This window comes from Chelonia mydas, chromosome 5 (genome assembly GCF_015237465.2).
Source record: "Chelonia mydas isolate rCheMyd1 chromosome 5, rCheMyd1.pri.v2, whole genome shotgun sequence".
Taxonomy (NCBI): Eukaryota; Metazoa; Chordata; order Testudines; family Cheloniidae; genus Chelonia; species Chelonia mydas.
This window is the reverse complement of record NC_051245.2, coordinates 14498879-14516594: the sequence shown is the minus strand read 5'-3', so window position 1 is coordinate 14516594 and position 17716 is coordinate 14498879. Positions and strand designations below refer to the sequence as shown.

Below are 17716 nucleotides of genomic sequence, written 5' to 3'. Positions count from 1 at the left end.
ACCCAAGTTAATGGTATCTAGTTTGCATATTAATTCAAGCTCAGCAGTTTCTCGTTGGAGTCTGTTTCTGAAGCTTTTCTGTTGCAAAATTGCCACCCTTAAATCTTTTACTGAGCGGCCAAAGAGGTTAAAGTGTTCTCCTACCGGTTTTTGAATGTTATAATTCCTGATGTCAGATTTGTGTCCATTTATTCTTTTGCGTAGAAACTGACAAAGGCTGACAAAGGAGGTGCTGTCGTCATCATGAATAAGTTGGAATATGAACAAGAGGCTGCTAGGCAGCTCTCCAACACCACATTCTAGAGGCCATTATCCTCTGATCCCACTGAGGATTACCAAAAGAAACTGCGCCATCTGCTCAAGAAACTCCCTGAAGCATAGGAACAGCTCTGTGCAGACACATGCCTAGAACCCCGACCAGGGGTATTCTATCTGCTTCCCAAGAGCCATAAACCTGGGAATCCTGGATGCCCCATCATCTCAGGCATTGGCACCCTGACAGCAGGATTGTCTGGCTATGTGGACTCCTCAGGCCCTACGCTACCAGCACTCCCAGCTATCTTTGAGACACTACTGACTTCCTGAGGAAACTACAATCCATCGGTGATCTTCCAGAAAACACCCTCGTGGCCACTATGGATGTAGAAGCCCTCTACACCAACATTCCACACAAAGATGGACTACAAGCCGTCAGGAACAGTATCCCCGATAATGTCACGGCAAACTTGGTGGCTGAATTTTGTGACTTTGTCCTCACCCGCAACTATTTCACATTTGGGGACAATATATACCTTCAAGTCAGCGGCACTGCTATGGATACCCGCACGGCCCCACAGTATGCCAACATTTTTATGGCTGACTTAAAACAACGCTTCTTTAGCTCTCGTCCCCTAACATCCCTTCTCTACTTGCGCTACATTGATGACATCTTCATCATCTGGACCCATGGAAAAGAAGCCCTTGAGGAATTCCACCATGATTTCAACAATTTCCATCCCACCATCAACCTCAGCCTAGACTATTTCCTGGACACTACTGTATAATAAGTGATGGTCACATAAACACCACCCTATACCGGAAACCTACTGACCGCTATACTTACCTACATGCCTCCAGCTTCCATCCAGGACACACCACACGATCCATTGTCTACAGCCAAGCTCTAAGATACAACCGTATTTGCTCCAATCCCTCAGACAGAGACAAACACCTACAAGATCTCTATCAAGCATTCTTAAAACTACAATACCCACCTGCTGAAGTGAAAAAACAGATTGACAGAGCTAGAAGAGTACCCAGAAGTCACCTACCACAGGACAGGCCCAACAAAGAAAATAACAGAACACCACTAGCTGTCACCTTCAGCCCCCAACTAAAACCTCTCCAGCACATCATCAAAGATTTACAACCTATCCTGAAAAATGATCCCTCACTCTCACAGATCCTGGGAGACAGACCAGTCCTCGCTTACAGACAGCCCCCCAACCTGAAGAAAATACTCTCCAGCAACCACACACCACACAACAAAAACATGAACCCAGGAACCTATCCTTGCAACAAAGCCTGATGCCAACTCTGTCCACATATTTATTCAAGTGACACCATCAGAGGATCTAATCACATTAGCCATGTCATCAGGGGCTCATTCACCTGCACATCTACAAATGTGATATATGCCATCATGTGCCAGCAATGCCCCTCTGCCATATACATTGGCCAAACCGGACAGTCTCTATGCAAAAGAATAAATGGACACAAATCTGACATCAGGAATCATAACATTCAAAAACCAGTAGGAGAACACTTCAACCTCTCTGGCCACTCAGTAAAAGATTTAAGGGTGGCAATTTTGCAACAGAAAAGCTTCAAAAACAGACTCCAACGAGAAACTGCTGAGCTTGAATTAATATGCAAACTAGATACCATTAACTTGGGTATGAATAGAGACTGGGAGTGGCTGGGTTATTACACATATTGAATCTATTTCCCTAAAGTTAAGTATCCTCACACCTTCTTGTCAACTATCTAAATGGGCCATCTTGATTATCACTACAAAAGTTTTTTTCTCCTGCTGATAATAGCCCATCTTAACTAATTAGCCTCTCACAGTTTGTATGGCAACTTCCAACTTATTTGTACGTATATATATTTCTTCTTACTATATGTTCCATTCTATGCATCCGGTGAAGTGGGCTACAGCCCATGAAAGCTTATGCTCTAATAAATTTGTTAGTCTCTAAGGTGCCACAAGCACTCCTGGTTTTTTTTGCGGATACAGACTAACACGGCTGCTACTCTGAAACTAGAGATTGTTTTGTAATTTTTGGGATTGGGAAAACCATCACTGAGGATAGACAAAAGCACACCTATATATGTATCCACACATAGAATCATGGAAACGTAGGACTGGAAGGGACCTTGAGAGCTCTTCTAGTCCAGTCCCCTTCACTCATGGCAGGACCAAGTATTATCTAGACCATCCCTGACATGTGCACACGCAGACATATATAAAACAGGATGTTTTGAGGACATACACTAAAGCTAGTCTTTCCCTCCAGTGACTCAGAATCATCATTCAGAGTTCTATTACCAGATACAGGTGATTCTCCACTGGGAGGGGAGTTTTTGGATACTAAATTTAGGTGGGAGGATCTTTGCTTCATGACTGAGCAGAGACAGATCCTTTAACGCCCCATTGCCTAAACCGCAACAGACAGTGCAGTTTCCTATTTCTTTAAATAGGGGAACTGAAAGAAATGTGCCTCTTTATTTTGACATTGTGAGCAGCTGTGCGAGTCTGCATCGTTGGTCTCTAGAACATGTACATACAAACACAGGCTGTACACACAATGAAATCGCTAAAAGCCCACTGCCATCTAACAGCAGCCAAAAAACTGTCATGGCACATCTTTGTTGGAACTGGACAGCTATGCTCTGCTACATTTCAATTTGGAAACAAAGGGACTGTGTGCAGTAAGGAGAGCCCAAAACTCCTCTGATCTGATCCCAGCTCTGCCACTTACTTGCATGATGTTAGAGAATCACCTAACCTCTTTGTACTCAGTTTCCACATGGGAAAGAAGGCGATAATACTTCAGGAGGGTGTTCCAATTATTGGAACTATACGCTGCTTTGAGGATGTATCGTAATATTATACAGTACCTTTTTCACTAGCACAGACACCATGACACTAGCCCAGCCACCTCCCTAGGTATCCACGCCAGGAAGATACTTAGCTGCTAATTGCTGTTTGCAATGCTGTCCCTTTAAAATGCCTTGATGGTTCAGGCCTGCTCCTGCCCCACTGAAGTCATCTGCAAAACTCCCAAACTCCTCAGCAGGAGCAGGATTCAGTTTAGATGTCTCCTAATCATCCCCCCACTTCTGCTCCCCACCCCAGCTCCGGATGCCTAGCTGAGGCTAGGACTCCTTCCTCACCAGGGGACAGTACCCATGGCAGTCCCTGAAAGTTTTTTAGAAGCTTCGTTTCAACAAGATGCAGGTCCTTTGGAGCAGGCATAATTTATACCCAGTTCAACTCTCAGATGCCCAAGAGAACCTATCCCTTCTGAAGTCTGTCCTTCTCCAAAATAACTGCTGTGTGCAGCTTGAGCTCCCTTTTTTAAACTACCAAAATTCTCAGGCCAGCTCCTTCACTGCCTTCCACGTTGTGTAGTTATCTACACATGGACAAACTAAGTGTCAGATGCAAGGCAGTGAACTATCAGACCCCTAATGTTGGCAATGCTGCGCCCTCTACTGGAAAGAAAATGTTCACTGTTTTTAATAGACAATTCAACAGCACAACCTGTCACAGTGATACAATATATAAGCGAACAATTTACAAACAGGATTGTTTGCACCTGTCTAAGGAATGCAATGTAAAATGATATACAGACAACTCTGCATTCTAAGAATGTGAGAAGTTCTTTCGAACCTCACTCCTCTGGTTACTGCAAAGTCCCATCTCAAAGATTACATAGTTTTATTTCTTATCGCTACTCATGTAGTTTCTTCTCTCACACTGCTTGTAACCCTGATTTGTGAGCCAGAGAGACAGGTGACTAGCCCAGGGGAATTGGGAACTCCTGGGGTCTAGTCTCGGGTCTGCAATTCACTCTCTGTGACCTTGAACTATGTCACCTAACCTCGGTGACTCAGTTTCCACCTCGGTGAAATAGGCATAAAATCATTCTATCCTATTTACAAGTCACTTTTGTATTTAGTCACCAACTGTTGGAGCTCCTTGGAGAGAAAGCCTTAATTGGTGGGTCACCAATATTTCAAAACTGGGAGAGAATTGGGTCAGGAAAGTTACCAACAGGGGGGCAACACGTGTGAAAGGTCCAGGAAACCACGGCGAGGTTTACTACAGGTATTCCAGAACCCATTAAAACAAATGGCTTTCCACAGCCCTGCTGTGAACGAAGCAGTCAAAACAACACATTTTAAATGTATTTATACTATGAGACAAGCGTTGAAAGATTTTATTACTGTTAAATTAGAGGGATTGTGCCATTCTTGTTCTTTATGAAATAAAATATTGCATTAAATTGTTTTTCTTGAGAAAGTGGCCAAAGCTCTGCCTGTGGAACTGCATCTACCCGGAGGGGAGAGCTACACATGGAGAGCTGCAAAATGTGGCCATTTGTGCACCAGGTTGGTTTTCGTTTGGTTAATTTATAGCTTGCCAGGGTTTTGCCATCTGCAGAATTTAATCAGCTGAGATCACTGCATTCAGTGATAACCATTTCCAAGCCCACCAGACTCCCCATGCATTTGCCAATGAACGTGAAAGCACAGCTCATGCTGCATGCTCCCCGCTAAGGCTAAGGACCACACCTCCGTGATATTTCCATGTCAGGCAAGTCATTTGGTCTCCTGTGCCTCTGTCAAAGCAGCTGACAAGCCAGGTAAAAACTAAGAGGATGATGAAAACCAGACACTGCTTCTGAGCTTCCCTGGGCAAACACAGCACCACAAAGCCTTGCAATAACAAAGTGGGTCCTATGAACAGAGAATATTTATTTACCTTCAAAACATATTTTTCCCCACCGAAGACTATTTGCAGCAGTCTCTCTGGGGAAAGTTTTCAAAAGAATTTAAGTGGCGTAGGTGCCTACATCCCATTGACTTCCAATGGCATGTTGGCACCTAAGTCACTTAGGTACTTTTTGAAAATTTCACCTTTTGTCATCACAAATTGCGTATTACCCAGAAGCCACCAGATTTCGACAACACAAGGCATATCCTGCCGTTATTTGCTTCCAGTAGTCTCTCCAATGTGCTAGGCACTGTACAAATGAAAAGAAACACTCCTTCTACCCCAATGTGGTTAACCTTATTCTTTTACTTACTACAACCATTATTGCACACTCTTTCAAAACAAAGGCAGTTTATTACCAAAAGCAACAGATCAGCTTGGGACTGAACTGAAAAAAGATGGAAAAAAACCCTAACAAAATTAAATCTATCTATGCTGTTGAGAACAAATTTGACACATCACCACTTGCTTTGGTGATGCCTTAATACAACTGTCCACAAGATGGCAGAATGCACCGTCACTCTTGCCTACTCTTCCCAGTGGGGAGTGGTATAAATATTTCCATTTCAGAACAAAAGGCTGGGAAACTGGGAAAAGGAAAGGAAAACTACCCAGGAAAACTGAATGCAGACTTTTTTTAGTTCATCTTTGTTCTGTTCACTTAGCCTACAATATTGGTATTGCCAAAAAACCACAGATGTCTCTTGTGATATCTTCTGTGTAAACTAGAGATGGGTTCTACCAGCAAAGCTTATTAAGATCTTGAATATCCCAAAAGATCCAGCGTGTTCAGATCTCACATTCCATTGTAGAGGCCACAGCAATTGTCAGATACAGATCTCAGTTTGGACTGTGAATTCCCTCAAAACCTGGCTGTGTTTGGAAACGGTTTTGATTCAGGGTCCATTTCCAGTGCAGACCCACATAAAAGTAAACCAAAATTTATGAGGCATCAAGAAGGGAGAAAAGGTTCCTTTTGCCTCTATTTGGCATGCCTCATTAATGCTATCAAGGCTGAGAAAGAGCTCAGAATTCTTAGCCACGTAAAATGTAATGCATCATAGAACTACAGACGAGACCTATTAGTGCATTCAGTTCAGCACTCTGCCCACGCAGCTTTTCTCTCCACCATACAGGGAACTGTTAACACACAGGTCCTGGCAGATGAACTGGAAGCAGTAATTGTCCAGTTATAAGGTGCTTATCAACAAGCCACTCACAAGATTTTGAAGAGCTCACACCACCTTGAACTGTTTTCCTACCCTTACACCAACGCTTTTTCTAACATGCTTAAGCACTATGGGGCTAGATTTGCAACGGCACTTGGGTGCTGTAACACTCAGTGGCACAAGGTCTAGCTATTAGGTGGCTAGAAAAAAATCACAGGAACAACACTGCAATTCACAGAACTGGAGCTCGGCATCTAGGCTCCCTATACAATGAACGGGGAGAGACAGGCATCTCAGAACTCAATCCACAAAAGCGAGCACACTTGGCAGAGAGCTGCCAAAGCTGGCCAATGGGAGACACCAATGAGAGGGATGTGTGCTAAACCCTGCAACTCTCATGGAGTTAGAAGCCTACTTCCAGGCAGCAGGGAGGTGCCTCTCTCTGCTAGCGATTCACAAACAGGAACCCCTGCTTGTGGGACAAGGAGGAGGTTGAGGTGGTGCTGCCGTCCACCTTGTAACTTTTAGTTCAGTAGTTAGAGGACTCAGCTACGATGTGGGGGACCCAGGCTCAATTCCCCCCTCTGCCACTAGGGGAGACAACATTTGAACAGGGATCTCCTGCAGCTCGCAGGAGAGAGATCGATCCACTGGGCTGAACATTATAAGCTGGGCACTATCACCTCTGCACCCGGCCAGATTTTGAAAGGGACCCCATGGGGCAGAAGGCCTCAGAGCACATCTGCTAGATTGGGCCATGAATGCAAAACAGGCGGACTAATGCCTATCTTCCAGGGTCATGAATCACTCTAGGGCTTAAGCAGGACCTAGGTGTCAAGATGCTTAGATTGAGGCAGCAGCGCACATGCTCAGAGGCAGAAACATAGGTGCCAAGGGAACATTTACCCTGGAAATTTAGGTGCTGAGTGAATTTAGGCGCCTACAGGATTTGGTAAGAGTTTTGTGGATTTCAATGGAGCCTAAAACTGGACTTAGCCCCAAAACCCAGACTAGGTGCCTAAGTCTGGGGTTTAGGCACCGAAGAATCTTTGTGAATCTAGCATTATATTCCTAAGGTTCATTTAAAAGAGAGTGATAAACAGCAAACCAGTCATTGCCAGCGCTGCATGATTACATTCAAATCCAGTTAACAATGATCTATCAGGCTTACACCAGCTGCCAGTAAGTATTTTGCTTGTTAACGCTACACGCGATAAATCCATAGCAGTAACTGCACGGCTCTTAGCTTTCATATGCACATGTGACAACACATACACATATAACAGGTCTTTGAAATAAACATAATATTCTACAAATCTGCCTACAGGCAAAACTGATACACCAAATTAAAACAGTAGGTCTTTGTGATGGGTCTTTGACTGAATAACAATTCAGGTTCCCGAGTCACATGCGGCAACGGTCATGTCTCAAAGTAAAGCTATTATCAAAGGCTCAATATAACATACAGGGACTGATTCTCCTCTGACACTGGTATAAATCAGGATTAATACATTGAAATCAATGGATTTAAAAAGGTGTAAGAACAGTGAGAGAGAATAATTAGGGCCAAAGTATTCAAAGGCAATGGGTTTGTAGTGGACACATCAGGTGTGAAAAAAGCCAAACGCTCCAGAAGAAGAGGTTTAAACATTGGCAGAGTTTAGGAAGTCCTTCAAGATATTGGAGTACTTTTTGCTCGGTAGCTGAGAACAGAGGATCACCCACCTCATCACATGCAAGACATTCTAATTCTTCAGTTCTGGAGGCAAGGAAGGGGGTGATTCTCAAGTCTCAGATATGATCTGACCCAGAGAGGAACCAAACATATTCAGCTTTCACTGAGTCCAACAGGAAATGCAGGTGCTCAGCTCCTTTCTGGTTTAGGACACTAGCAAGTGAAGCGTAACTGAGACAGACCAGCAGGCAAACTCAACAGGAGTTATTAACCTGAAAGCCTTCTCCCCACTTACCACATAGGCTGCTGTACCAGAGTGTCAAAGACAGTTTAGCCGTAACTATTCTAGTGGAAAGGTGTCTGGGGAGAATGGATCCCGGAAAGGAAAGGGCTAGAGAATTTTTTTCAAGACAATAATCCATATATAAACGCTTCACTGAGTATTTCAAGGGACACAGGGACCCCGCTTGGCCTAACAGCAGGACTTGAACTGGAGGCTTTCAGAGTGTCAAGCATGAGGTCATGCTACTTGAACTGAAGGACTACAGTCTGGATTCACAACGGTACTTAGATGTTGTGACGCTGAGCATGACAACGCCATAACTTTTAGGTGCCTAGAAAATCACAGGAACACACTGCGATTCACGCAGCCTGCGGTAGGCTCCTAAGCTCCCTATACAATGAATGGGGAGAGAGAGGGGCCTCAGAATGCGATTCATAAAAGCCAACATACTGGCAAGGAGCTGCCTAAACTAGCCAATGGAAGATACCAACAAGAGGGGGGTGTGCTAAGCCCCAGCCTTCCTGCTGAGCTCGGTGCAGATCTCCGCTAGCCACCCACAACAGGGAAACCTCTTTGGAGTTAGATGCCCAAGGCATAAAGCTGGGAGGAGGACTCCCTCCGTGTCTCCTGTTGAAGCGGTTCCACTTTGGATAACGAAGTAAAAAGAGTCATTGGAGCAAGGGGACTGGACCCTGGGTCTCTCATCTATCTCCTGGGTGAGTGCTCTAAGCACCAGGCTACAGAGTGATTCTTCTGCTTGTGCGCACTCTCCCCCTCTGGCCCACATGACTCTTTACTTATCTATCCACATTGCAACAGCTTCAACAGGAGAGTCTGAGGGAACCCCACACCAGAATATCCCATAGCCCAATGAGTAGAGCACTCATCTGAGAAGTGGCAGATCCCTGTTTAAATCCCTTCTCCCCCACAGGTGAGGGGGGACCTGAACTGGGCGGGGTCTTCAGCATACCCTAACCACTGGGCTAAATTTTATAAGGGAGACTCTCCTCCTCTCTCCCCAGCTTTCTTCTGTAAACTCCCCTATGGGGACCCAATCTAGTAGGCGGCCTCTGAGCACGCTACTAGATCAAGCCCTGCCTGTGAATTAGGCAGCTGAATGCCTGTCTTCCCCTGGTTCATGACTTGCTCTGGTGCTTGGGCAGGACACACACATCCGGACACCTAGAACGAGGCAGCAGTGCGCATGTCCAGAGGCAGAAACAGGTGCTTAAGGAGCTTTTACTACAAAAAGCAAGGTGCTGACTGAGTTTAGGCACCTACAGGTTCAGCGGGAGTTCTGTGAACAAGTGAAGTTCAAAACTGGGACTTAAGTGCCTAAATCTGCGGTTTAGGCACCTAAGTGCTTCTGTGAATCTAGGTCTATGTTCCTTAGCTGGAAGTGACAGCAGACTCAAAGAAACAGCCCCCAAACGGCAGACAAAAACCCACACTCCCCTGTTGTGGATTACACAAACATCACAAGTAGCTGACCACAGGACTTAAATTTACATAGCCAGCTAGATCTCCATGGGGGGTACAGCACAAGAGAAGGCGCCATCTTCATCAGCAATACGAACAAATGGGAAAAATAGCAATATATCAGCAACACGGTGCCACCAAAACATACCTGCCAGACGGGAAGGACTTTCTCTATGTCATTCAGGTTGATTCCGTCTCCATCCTCGTGCTTCCCTTTTCCAAGCCTGAGCCAGGAACAACAACAACAAAATAAAAAAAAAAAAAAAGAGCATGTGAAACCTCCACTGAAACCAAAGTTAATGTTTCTCACCCACCACAGACGGTGAGTTTAGTTTTCTATCTTCAAATGGGGGGAAAAAAAGAATGGGGAGGATCTCTGGGCCAAATAACCCGTGCCTCCAAAACAGCCACATGCACACAGGTAATCATCCATGCCAAACAGATAAGTGCCTCTCCAAGATCTGTTTGCACCAATGACTATTTGCTTCTGTGTGCACGAACATTTTTTGCATGAGAAACTTTGGCACAACTCTCTGTACCCCTTACGTTTCCCAGTGTACTGCTAATTCTCAGCACTCATCCCTGGTTCAAGCATAGGCCAGTGTCAGATTTATAGAGGATTTTTTTATTTTTTTTTTTAAAGAAAAGGACAGAAGGGGACAGAAGGTTAAAAAAGAAGGGCCTGGAAAGCTGCAGAGTTTGAGCTCAAATGGGAGATTCACACATGCAACACCTTTATCTCTCCCTGAATGTTAACTGAAAAGGAGTACTTGTGGCACCTTAGAGACTAACAAATTTATTTGAGCATAAGCTTTCGTGAGCTTCAGCTCACTTCATCTGATGCATCTGCAATTTTCTCAGCAATTTTCATTCCTGCCTTCTTGTTCGAGTTATAAGGACGTATACATATAAACCTTAATAAAAATATAATAAAACTAAAGAGAAGTGCTTTCCGTTACTGGATTTTAAAATATGGTTACAAATATTTAATGTATGTTCAATGCGGCCAGTGATCGTGACTGATCACAGTTAGTACAGATAAACAAAGGACAGTCCCAACCAGTAATATATATACTGCGTGCTTCAAAAAGGCTAATTTCCCAAATCTGAGGAAAATTATGAGCAAAACCGAGAGGAAAAAGTTAGACAAATGTGTATGAAAATTCTGAGTTCTTTAAGAAGTCTTCATTAGATGGCCAAAAATAAACTATGATTCCACAATTGAGGAAGACGACAACTTTGGGTTAAAGCCTATCTGAGTTCGGTGGGGAAGTGAAGGCTGCAAATAGTTTAAAAAAGATAATATAACAAATGGATAAAAGGAGAAGTAGACAGCAATCAATATAAATTATAAGTTATGAAGTGTAGAAAGCTGATAAAGGAAGCAAGAGAAATCAGGGACAAATCCATGGCAACACTAAGGGCAATAAACATGTTTTGTTTCAGTATATTAAGAACATCAGGAACAAAGAAATCCTAACAATGCTACAGAGCAATTACTAGGTGGAGATAGTAAAGTAAATTTGTTAACAAAACAGAAAAAGCAACACTGTTCCATAAATATTAGTGTTCTCTATTTGGAAAGAAGCAGGATGATGTACTCATATTACATGAAGATAATGAACAACTTTTCAGTCCATTAGTAACTAAGGAGGATACTAAACAGTATCTACTAGGGATAAACATTTCTAAATCAGGAGGTCAGGTTAACCACATCCAGGAGTCCTAAAAGAGTTGGCTAGAAAAAAAATCTCTGGCCTACTGATATTCTCTTTTAATAAACCTTGGAATACCAGGAAAATTCCAGAAGACTGGAGGAGTTCTAGTGTTATGCCAGTGCACATAAACGATAAGTGGGATGACCCAACTACTGTAATTATAAACCAATTAGCCTGACATCAATCCCAGGAAAAATAACAGAAAAGCTGACACAGGATTCAGTTAATAAAGAAATAAAGGATGGAAATATAATTAATGCCAGTCAAGATATTTTTATGAAAAATAGAACTTGTCAAACAAACCCGATTTCATTTTTTGATAAGATTACAAGTTTGATTGATAAAAGGGAACTATGCAGATGTAGTAGACTTTTGTAAGGCATGTGATTTAGTACCACATGACATTCTGATTAAAAAAATAGCACTATAGAATATTTAATGAATCGCACATTAAATGGATGAGGAACTGGCTAACTGAGACATCTCACGAAGTAGTTGTCAATGGGGAATCATCATCAAATGGAGGTGTTTCCAGTGGAGTTCTGCAGAAATTGGTTCCAGGCCCCACACTATTCAATATTTTCATCAATGATCTGAAGTAAACATAAAATCACTGCTGATAAAATTTGCAGATGACACAAAGATTGGTAGGTAAATAATGATGATAGCACAGTCAAACAGAGTGATTTGGATCAGTTGGCAAGGTGGGCCCATTCAATCAAAATGCATTACAGCCAAATGCAAGGTCATACACCCAGGAACAAAGAGTGAAGATCGTACCAACAGAATGTGGGACTGTATCCTGGAAAACAGTGACTCTGAAAAGGATTTAGGGATCACAGTGGACATAACAGAACATGAGCTTTAAGTTTTTCTTCCCACTGTCCCTGGATGAACAAAAAACCAGCACAAGCAAAAGGAGAAATTGACTAACTAGCTGACTATCCAGGAGATAGAGAGAGAGAAGCTGTGTCTAAACAAAATGCTGCTGAATGCACAAAGTAAGCAAACTCAAAAAGAGAGACAAAAACTGTTCTCTGGTCTTTCAGTTCTAGTCGGGGTTATTTGTAACTTGTATTGCTGACAATTATTGGGAAATCTTTTCAAACTCAAGCATGGCTGTTAAGTTGATGATGTTCATTTCACTTTTTTACTTCTGCTATCCCTTCTTATTTCAATTCGGCAGCTGTATTATTTAGTTCTGGTAAGAGTTCTGGTGCACACTTTGTGTGAAAGGCAACAAACAAAAATAAAGCCCCAGTCCTGCAATCAGATTCACATGGGTGGCCTCTTGCACCTAAATGGTGGCCCACTGCTTTCAACAGGACTCCACGTTGACACACAGATCTACCCATGCTGATCCAACTGCAGGATCAAGGCCCAAAGTTATAGTTTATTACTATAAAGTTTTAATTTCCAATCAACCTGCCAAGAGTCCGCCCCCACTAAAACCTGCTGCATTTAAACTACATTATGCATCTGAGGTGGTCCACAAAGACATTCCTGACACATCCTTTTGAACTGAGCAACTATAGTCAGTAAGATCTCTCGCTGTCCCTGTAACAAATGAGCATAACAAGGTGAATTAAGCATAGGGTTTTGTCTTTATCCTTGCTATTGTGGATTTACGTTGGACTCTGATAAAGAAACCCCAAACCAACATTCAATAGTGTAGAATTAAAGACTTATTTGTCTAGTGCCTTTCATCCAAAAGGAGCCCAAAGCAAACTCTGAACTGCAGAATCATTGCCCGGCTGAAATCCAGCCACCTCTGCAATGAAACAATACAATTTTTTAATGGCACCCAGCAACACTGCATGCCAATTCAGGGCAGAAAATTAATAATACTGTATCAGGTAAATCTGAATATAGGATGAATGCAATCGCTCAATTAGAAATTGGTGAACACATCTACTATAGCGCAAAAGAAACCTGCATTAGCAGGGCGGATGATCCAATGAATATAAAAGGTCTCCTTCACCTCTGATGGCTGTGATTGTCTGAAAAGAGCCACGAGATCTTGAGCACAATGTATTTGATTTTTACATAGCACCCTTTGTACAAAATTCTTAAAAACAGAGGTAGACAAAAATATCACCAGTTAAAAATGCTTTAGAGGTTATTCTAGCTATTCTTTAAGATGCTATTTATAAACTCCATAGAACGCCAGTCCACAAAGACCTAGGCCAATGTTCTGAGCGCACCACGAAGATAGCATGCTTTGTTTCTCACCAGTTCAAGGGCCTGGTCTCCCACACTGCTATCTAAAATGGAAAGTTACCAAGTCCTGTCCTTGGGATGCTCCACCAACTGCGATACAATGCTTAACTAAACATTCAGTCCCAGAGGGGTACATTTTAATGTACTTGAAACTTTGAAATTTTTTTCCAGCAAATGGAAAAACTGAATGAGTGCCATCTGGCTTCATTACATAAAAGGCATTTCTAATCCTTTCGGTCACTCCTTCTAAACAGGAACATACTTTTTCATCCCTCTTCAGACAAAAGTGAGCACTATCTGAGGCCAAATTTAGCCCTGGAGTAACTATATCCTTATCTCGAAAGAAACTATACCCTTCCATTTGCGGGAGACTTTACGGAGTTACATCAAGGATTGACTGATATCTTGCCATAACTAGAACATACAGAATATGTAGCGGCCTCCATATCCATAGCCAGCATTGCTCCTTAACTGGTCAATGTTTAGGTGCCAGAACTGACTGGCTGGGAGAGGGGAGACCACCCACATTAAGATCTGGCAACTTCTCAACTTGCAGAAGCCTCGAACAGTGAAGCAATGATTTCTTTCTCCACCACTGGTGAGTCACACCTAGAATACTGCTCAAAGTATTGGACACCTTAGCACCTGGAGGAGGCTCAGGTTGATAAACTGAGAAGAACAAAGATGACGAAGGGACTGCAAGGACTGATTTATGAAGAAGGATTGGAAACATTATCAGTAAATATTTGTAGCTTTATGCAACAATGGAGGAATACAGCCTCAGTGTAAAAGCATTTACACTGTGTAAATGCCAAGGATAGAGAGGGACTGTTTAATAATGTACACAGGTTTATGGCTAGGAGATATAGGATGAAATTACGGCAAGGAAAATTTATGAAGAATATTTTCGTGTTCCACTATAGCACTGTGGAAATCTTGCTAGAGAAAAAGAGGTGGAAGCCGTGTCCCTTAGGATTTTTTAAACCAGAGATGGACCCAAATCAGAGAACTGGGATCTAGTCCTTCCCATAGTTAAGGGATGTTTGACTCTAAGGGACTTAGTTTGGCCCCATATTTGTTGGAAACTGGCCTGGTCAAAGCAACGGAACAGTTCCACACTAGCCCCCCCAGGAGACGACCCAAGCTTCCACTTCAAATTTCTAATACCTGCCACGTGTGACCCATTCGTGTTTCCCCACCCTGAAGCCGAGCGCATGCACACAAACACCCACGCACACACCCACACAGTATGAGAGAAGACGACACCACGGCACTTACCCTTCTCTGTCTATGTGCGGGAGCGGGTGTTTGGGGGTGTTCCGGAGCTTCCTGTGAAACTGTGTGAAGTCCAGCTTTTCAGGCTGTAAATCCCAGGTTGCACCACTAGGAAGGGAGAGGGAGAACGCACTATTAATGAAATGTGTTCATGTTGGGAAGAGCATATCATCTATACTTGCCCATTACTTTCCAAAGGCTATTGTCTCCGGAGACATAGCTTCTACTTCCAGCAGTCCCTGACCAGGTACCTCCAGCTTTTACACTGCCACACTTAACTGCCCTTAATAAAAACTTTAGGTGCAGCATCTAAACCTTCTTAGCTGCACATGCTCTTAGCTTTTGAAAAGTTCCCCTCAGTCTTTTGCTGCAGCAGCTAGACTGGTCCATGCAGTGGAGATGCCCTCTCAAGAATCCTCATCTCTTGCTTGGAAGATCCCTGCTGGAATGTGCATTACATTGCCTGGGGTACAGGATCAACAAGTGCCAAGGAGGACCCCTCCCTCCCGAGAGCAAAGCCTGCAGTGCTCTATGGACAGCACAGAATGGAGCACAGAGCTGGGAAGAAAGTTTATGTTATTGATTTAATCTTTCGTGGTTGATTGGAGCAGTACCCTCTCAGTGCCCACGTGCTGGAATGGAAACTGAAGAGCTCCTGCCACAAGTACTGATGCAAACTGCATGTGCGCACTGCTGATATATGGACAAACAACTGGATTCGCCCAAGTCCCTGAGAGGCCTCTTCGCTTTTGTGTATCAAGATTCCTCGACAGATATGGGCATGCCTACACAGCAACTGGAGGTGTTATTGCAGCTCAGGTAGCTAGCATGGTTAAAAACAGCAGTGAAGACACGGAGCATGGACCCCTGTGCAAGCTAGGGATATGAGTATGTATCCAGGGTTCTGGGAGGGCTTGTACAGCCAAGTGCCACCACGTCTTCACTGCTATTTTTATTCAAGCTGGCAGTGATATGCCTCCACAATGTGCAATCACACCTCCAACTGTAGCACAGACATCACCTTAAACTAGTCACATTAGTGCACCTTTCAGATGTTTGGTGTGCAAACAATCCCACCGACCTCCTCTAGGTTGAACTCCAGCAAAAATAAGGTGCACGTTATCTGCATTTAGGACAAGGGACTGGACTGGAGAGGAGGAGGCATGACAGTCTCCAAGTTGCAACGCTTGCATGTCTATAGAAGAGCCCTGAGGAGAAGGACAAAAAAGAGGACATATTCCATCTGTCTTGTAAAAGGGCTTTTAAAGGAGCTTACCTGAAGGAATCAAAGGTATTGGCTGCCCAGATATCTGTCCCCAACATGTCCAGGGAGTTGTCTTTGTTGCCATTCTAAAAAAGAGGGGAAAGAATTGTTATTCTTGAGGAATTACGATGAGCTTCCTGACCCAACATATAACTCTGCCACTGAGTATTAGCAACAGTCTTCATCTGGGTGAAATACAGACACACTACAATGAACAGCATTTTGGGTGGGTCTCACATTTCCCCAGTTGCTTCTGAGACTTGTTAGGCTTTCCCATTTTTAACCCCTATTTTAAGAAGGTGATAACTCACAGGGACAGGTTTTCTCTGGTCCAATGAAAATTTGAATATGAAGTCTCATTGCACAAACTGAAAAGTTGGTAAATTAGGTGGAGCCGAAACCTGCCCCAATTACTCCAGGGAATTTGGTGTCAACTCAACCATGAGCAGCCAAATAGCTACTGGGAATGATCCAGGACTGATGGGAACAAGGCAGAAACTGGGTGTTGGGGAGGGATAATGTTTGGAAGATGTTTGGCCACCATGATGTCCCTGATGGCATTATGTCCCCCCATTCACCAGCACAAGCCACTTGGAAGGAGAAAGCATTGACTTAGAATGCCAGGGGACTTCTCCTGATAAGGAGAGGGCTCTGGCTCTGGCTGTGATCTAGGTGTGACATCCCTCCCTCCCAAACCTTGGCTTGTAAGCCTTACAGGGTCTATCAGGACTTGGCTTCACAGAGGAAACATAGTTTGCCAGGTTTAAGGCTTGCTGGCCAGCGAGCTCATCCCTCAGATTTGGCCCTGACTGAATCCAATCCAGCTACATATCCATTTCCCTGAATTTTAAGGGGCTCCCTTTTTGTAGCTAACTGTGAAGCAGTTTTAGCGGTCACGACAAGAGAGCTCTCCTTGTCTACAGAGATACAAAAACACCAACACCCCAGCATTTCACCAGGCTGAGTTATCTGACGAGACATCAGACACCTTTATGGTTTACAGCTGTGATAATTACTGCTCGAGATCCGACAGTAACACCATTTCTTCTGGCTCAGCACAATATCAGATCATGAGATATCACGATACCACATAACTCACATGATAATTGTGCCATTACTATGTGTCACCACTTCGGTGCCCAACTCCATAACGTACAAAAAATTAGCATTATGGAGGGATGGGAGCGGGAGGTCTGATAGGACTAGCCCGAAGACTTTGGAAGTACAGGGCCATTGTTAGCTCCCACACAAACCACTGAATGACGTCACGCTTACAGTTTACTGAAACATTCTTTAGTTCTTTCCAAAGGCACTACCCTTTGAGCAACAAACACTTGGCTAAGGGAGATGAATGCTTTGTCCTTTTGTTTCATAGCCCCAGATTAGCCTGTCATAAATGTGCAGTTTCTGTCCACCTTCCTCATCGACACGCATCGGGTGAAGGACCTCGGAAGAACGCTACTGTTTCAGAGGCAAAATCACTCTGTTATCTCCAGCAAAGCTGCTTACCTTGAGCACATAGGATACTCGCTGTCAACATTTACACTTAACAATCATCTGACTACTGCAGCCCCACTAAGATATGAACC

The 17716-nt window shown here is 43.6% G+C and overlaps 1 protein-coding gene across 9 annotated transcripts in view; it reads right to left on the bottom strand.

The window, feature by feature from the left end:
• Positions 1 to 17716, bottom strand: part of CTIF (cap binding complex dependent translation initiation factor) — a 334688-nt gene that overhangs the window by 195960 nt on the left and 121012 nt on the right. For all 9 annotated transcript variants that reach the window (XM_037902488.2, XM_037902490.2, XM_037902493.2 and 6 more), the window contains 3 exons: positions 16140 to 16213; positions 14867 to 14971; positions 9799 to 9874 (listed from right to left, as the gene is read on the bottom strand). In XM_037902488.2, coding sequence (XP_037758416.1) covers positions 9799 to 9874; positions 14867 to 14971; positions 16140 to 16213 — 255 coding nt within the window. The remainder of the gene's footprint in view (positions 1 to 9798; positions 9875 to 14866; positions 14972 to 16139; positions 16214 to 17716) is intronic.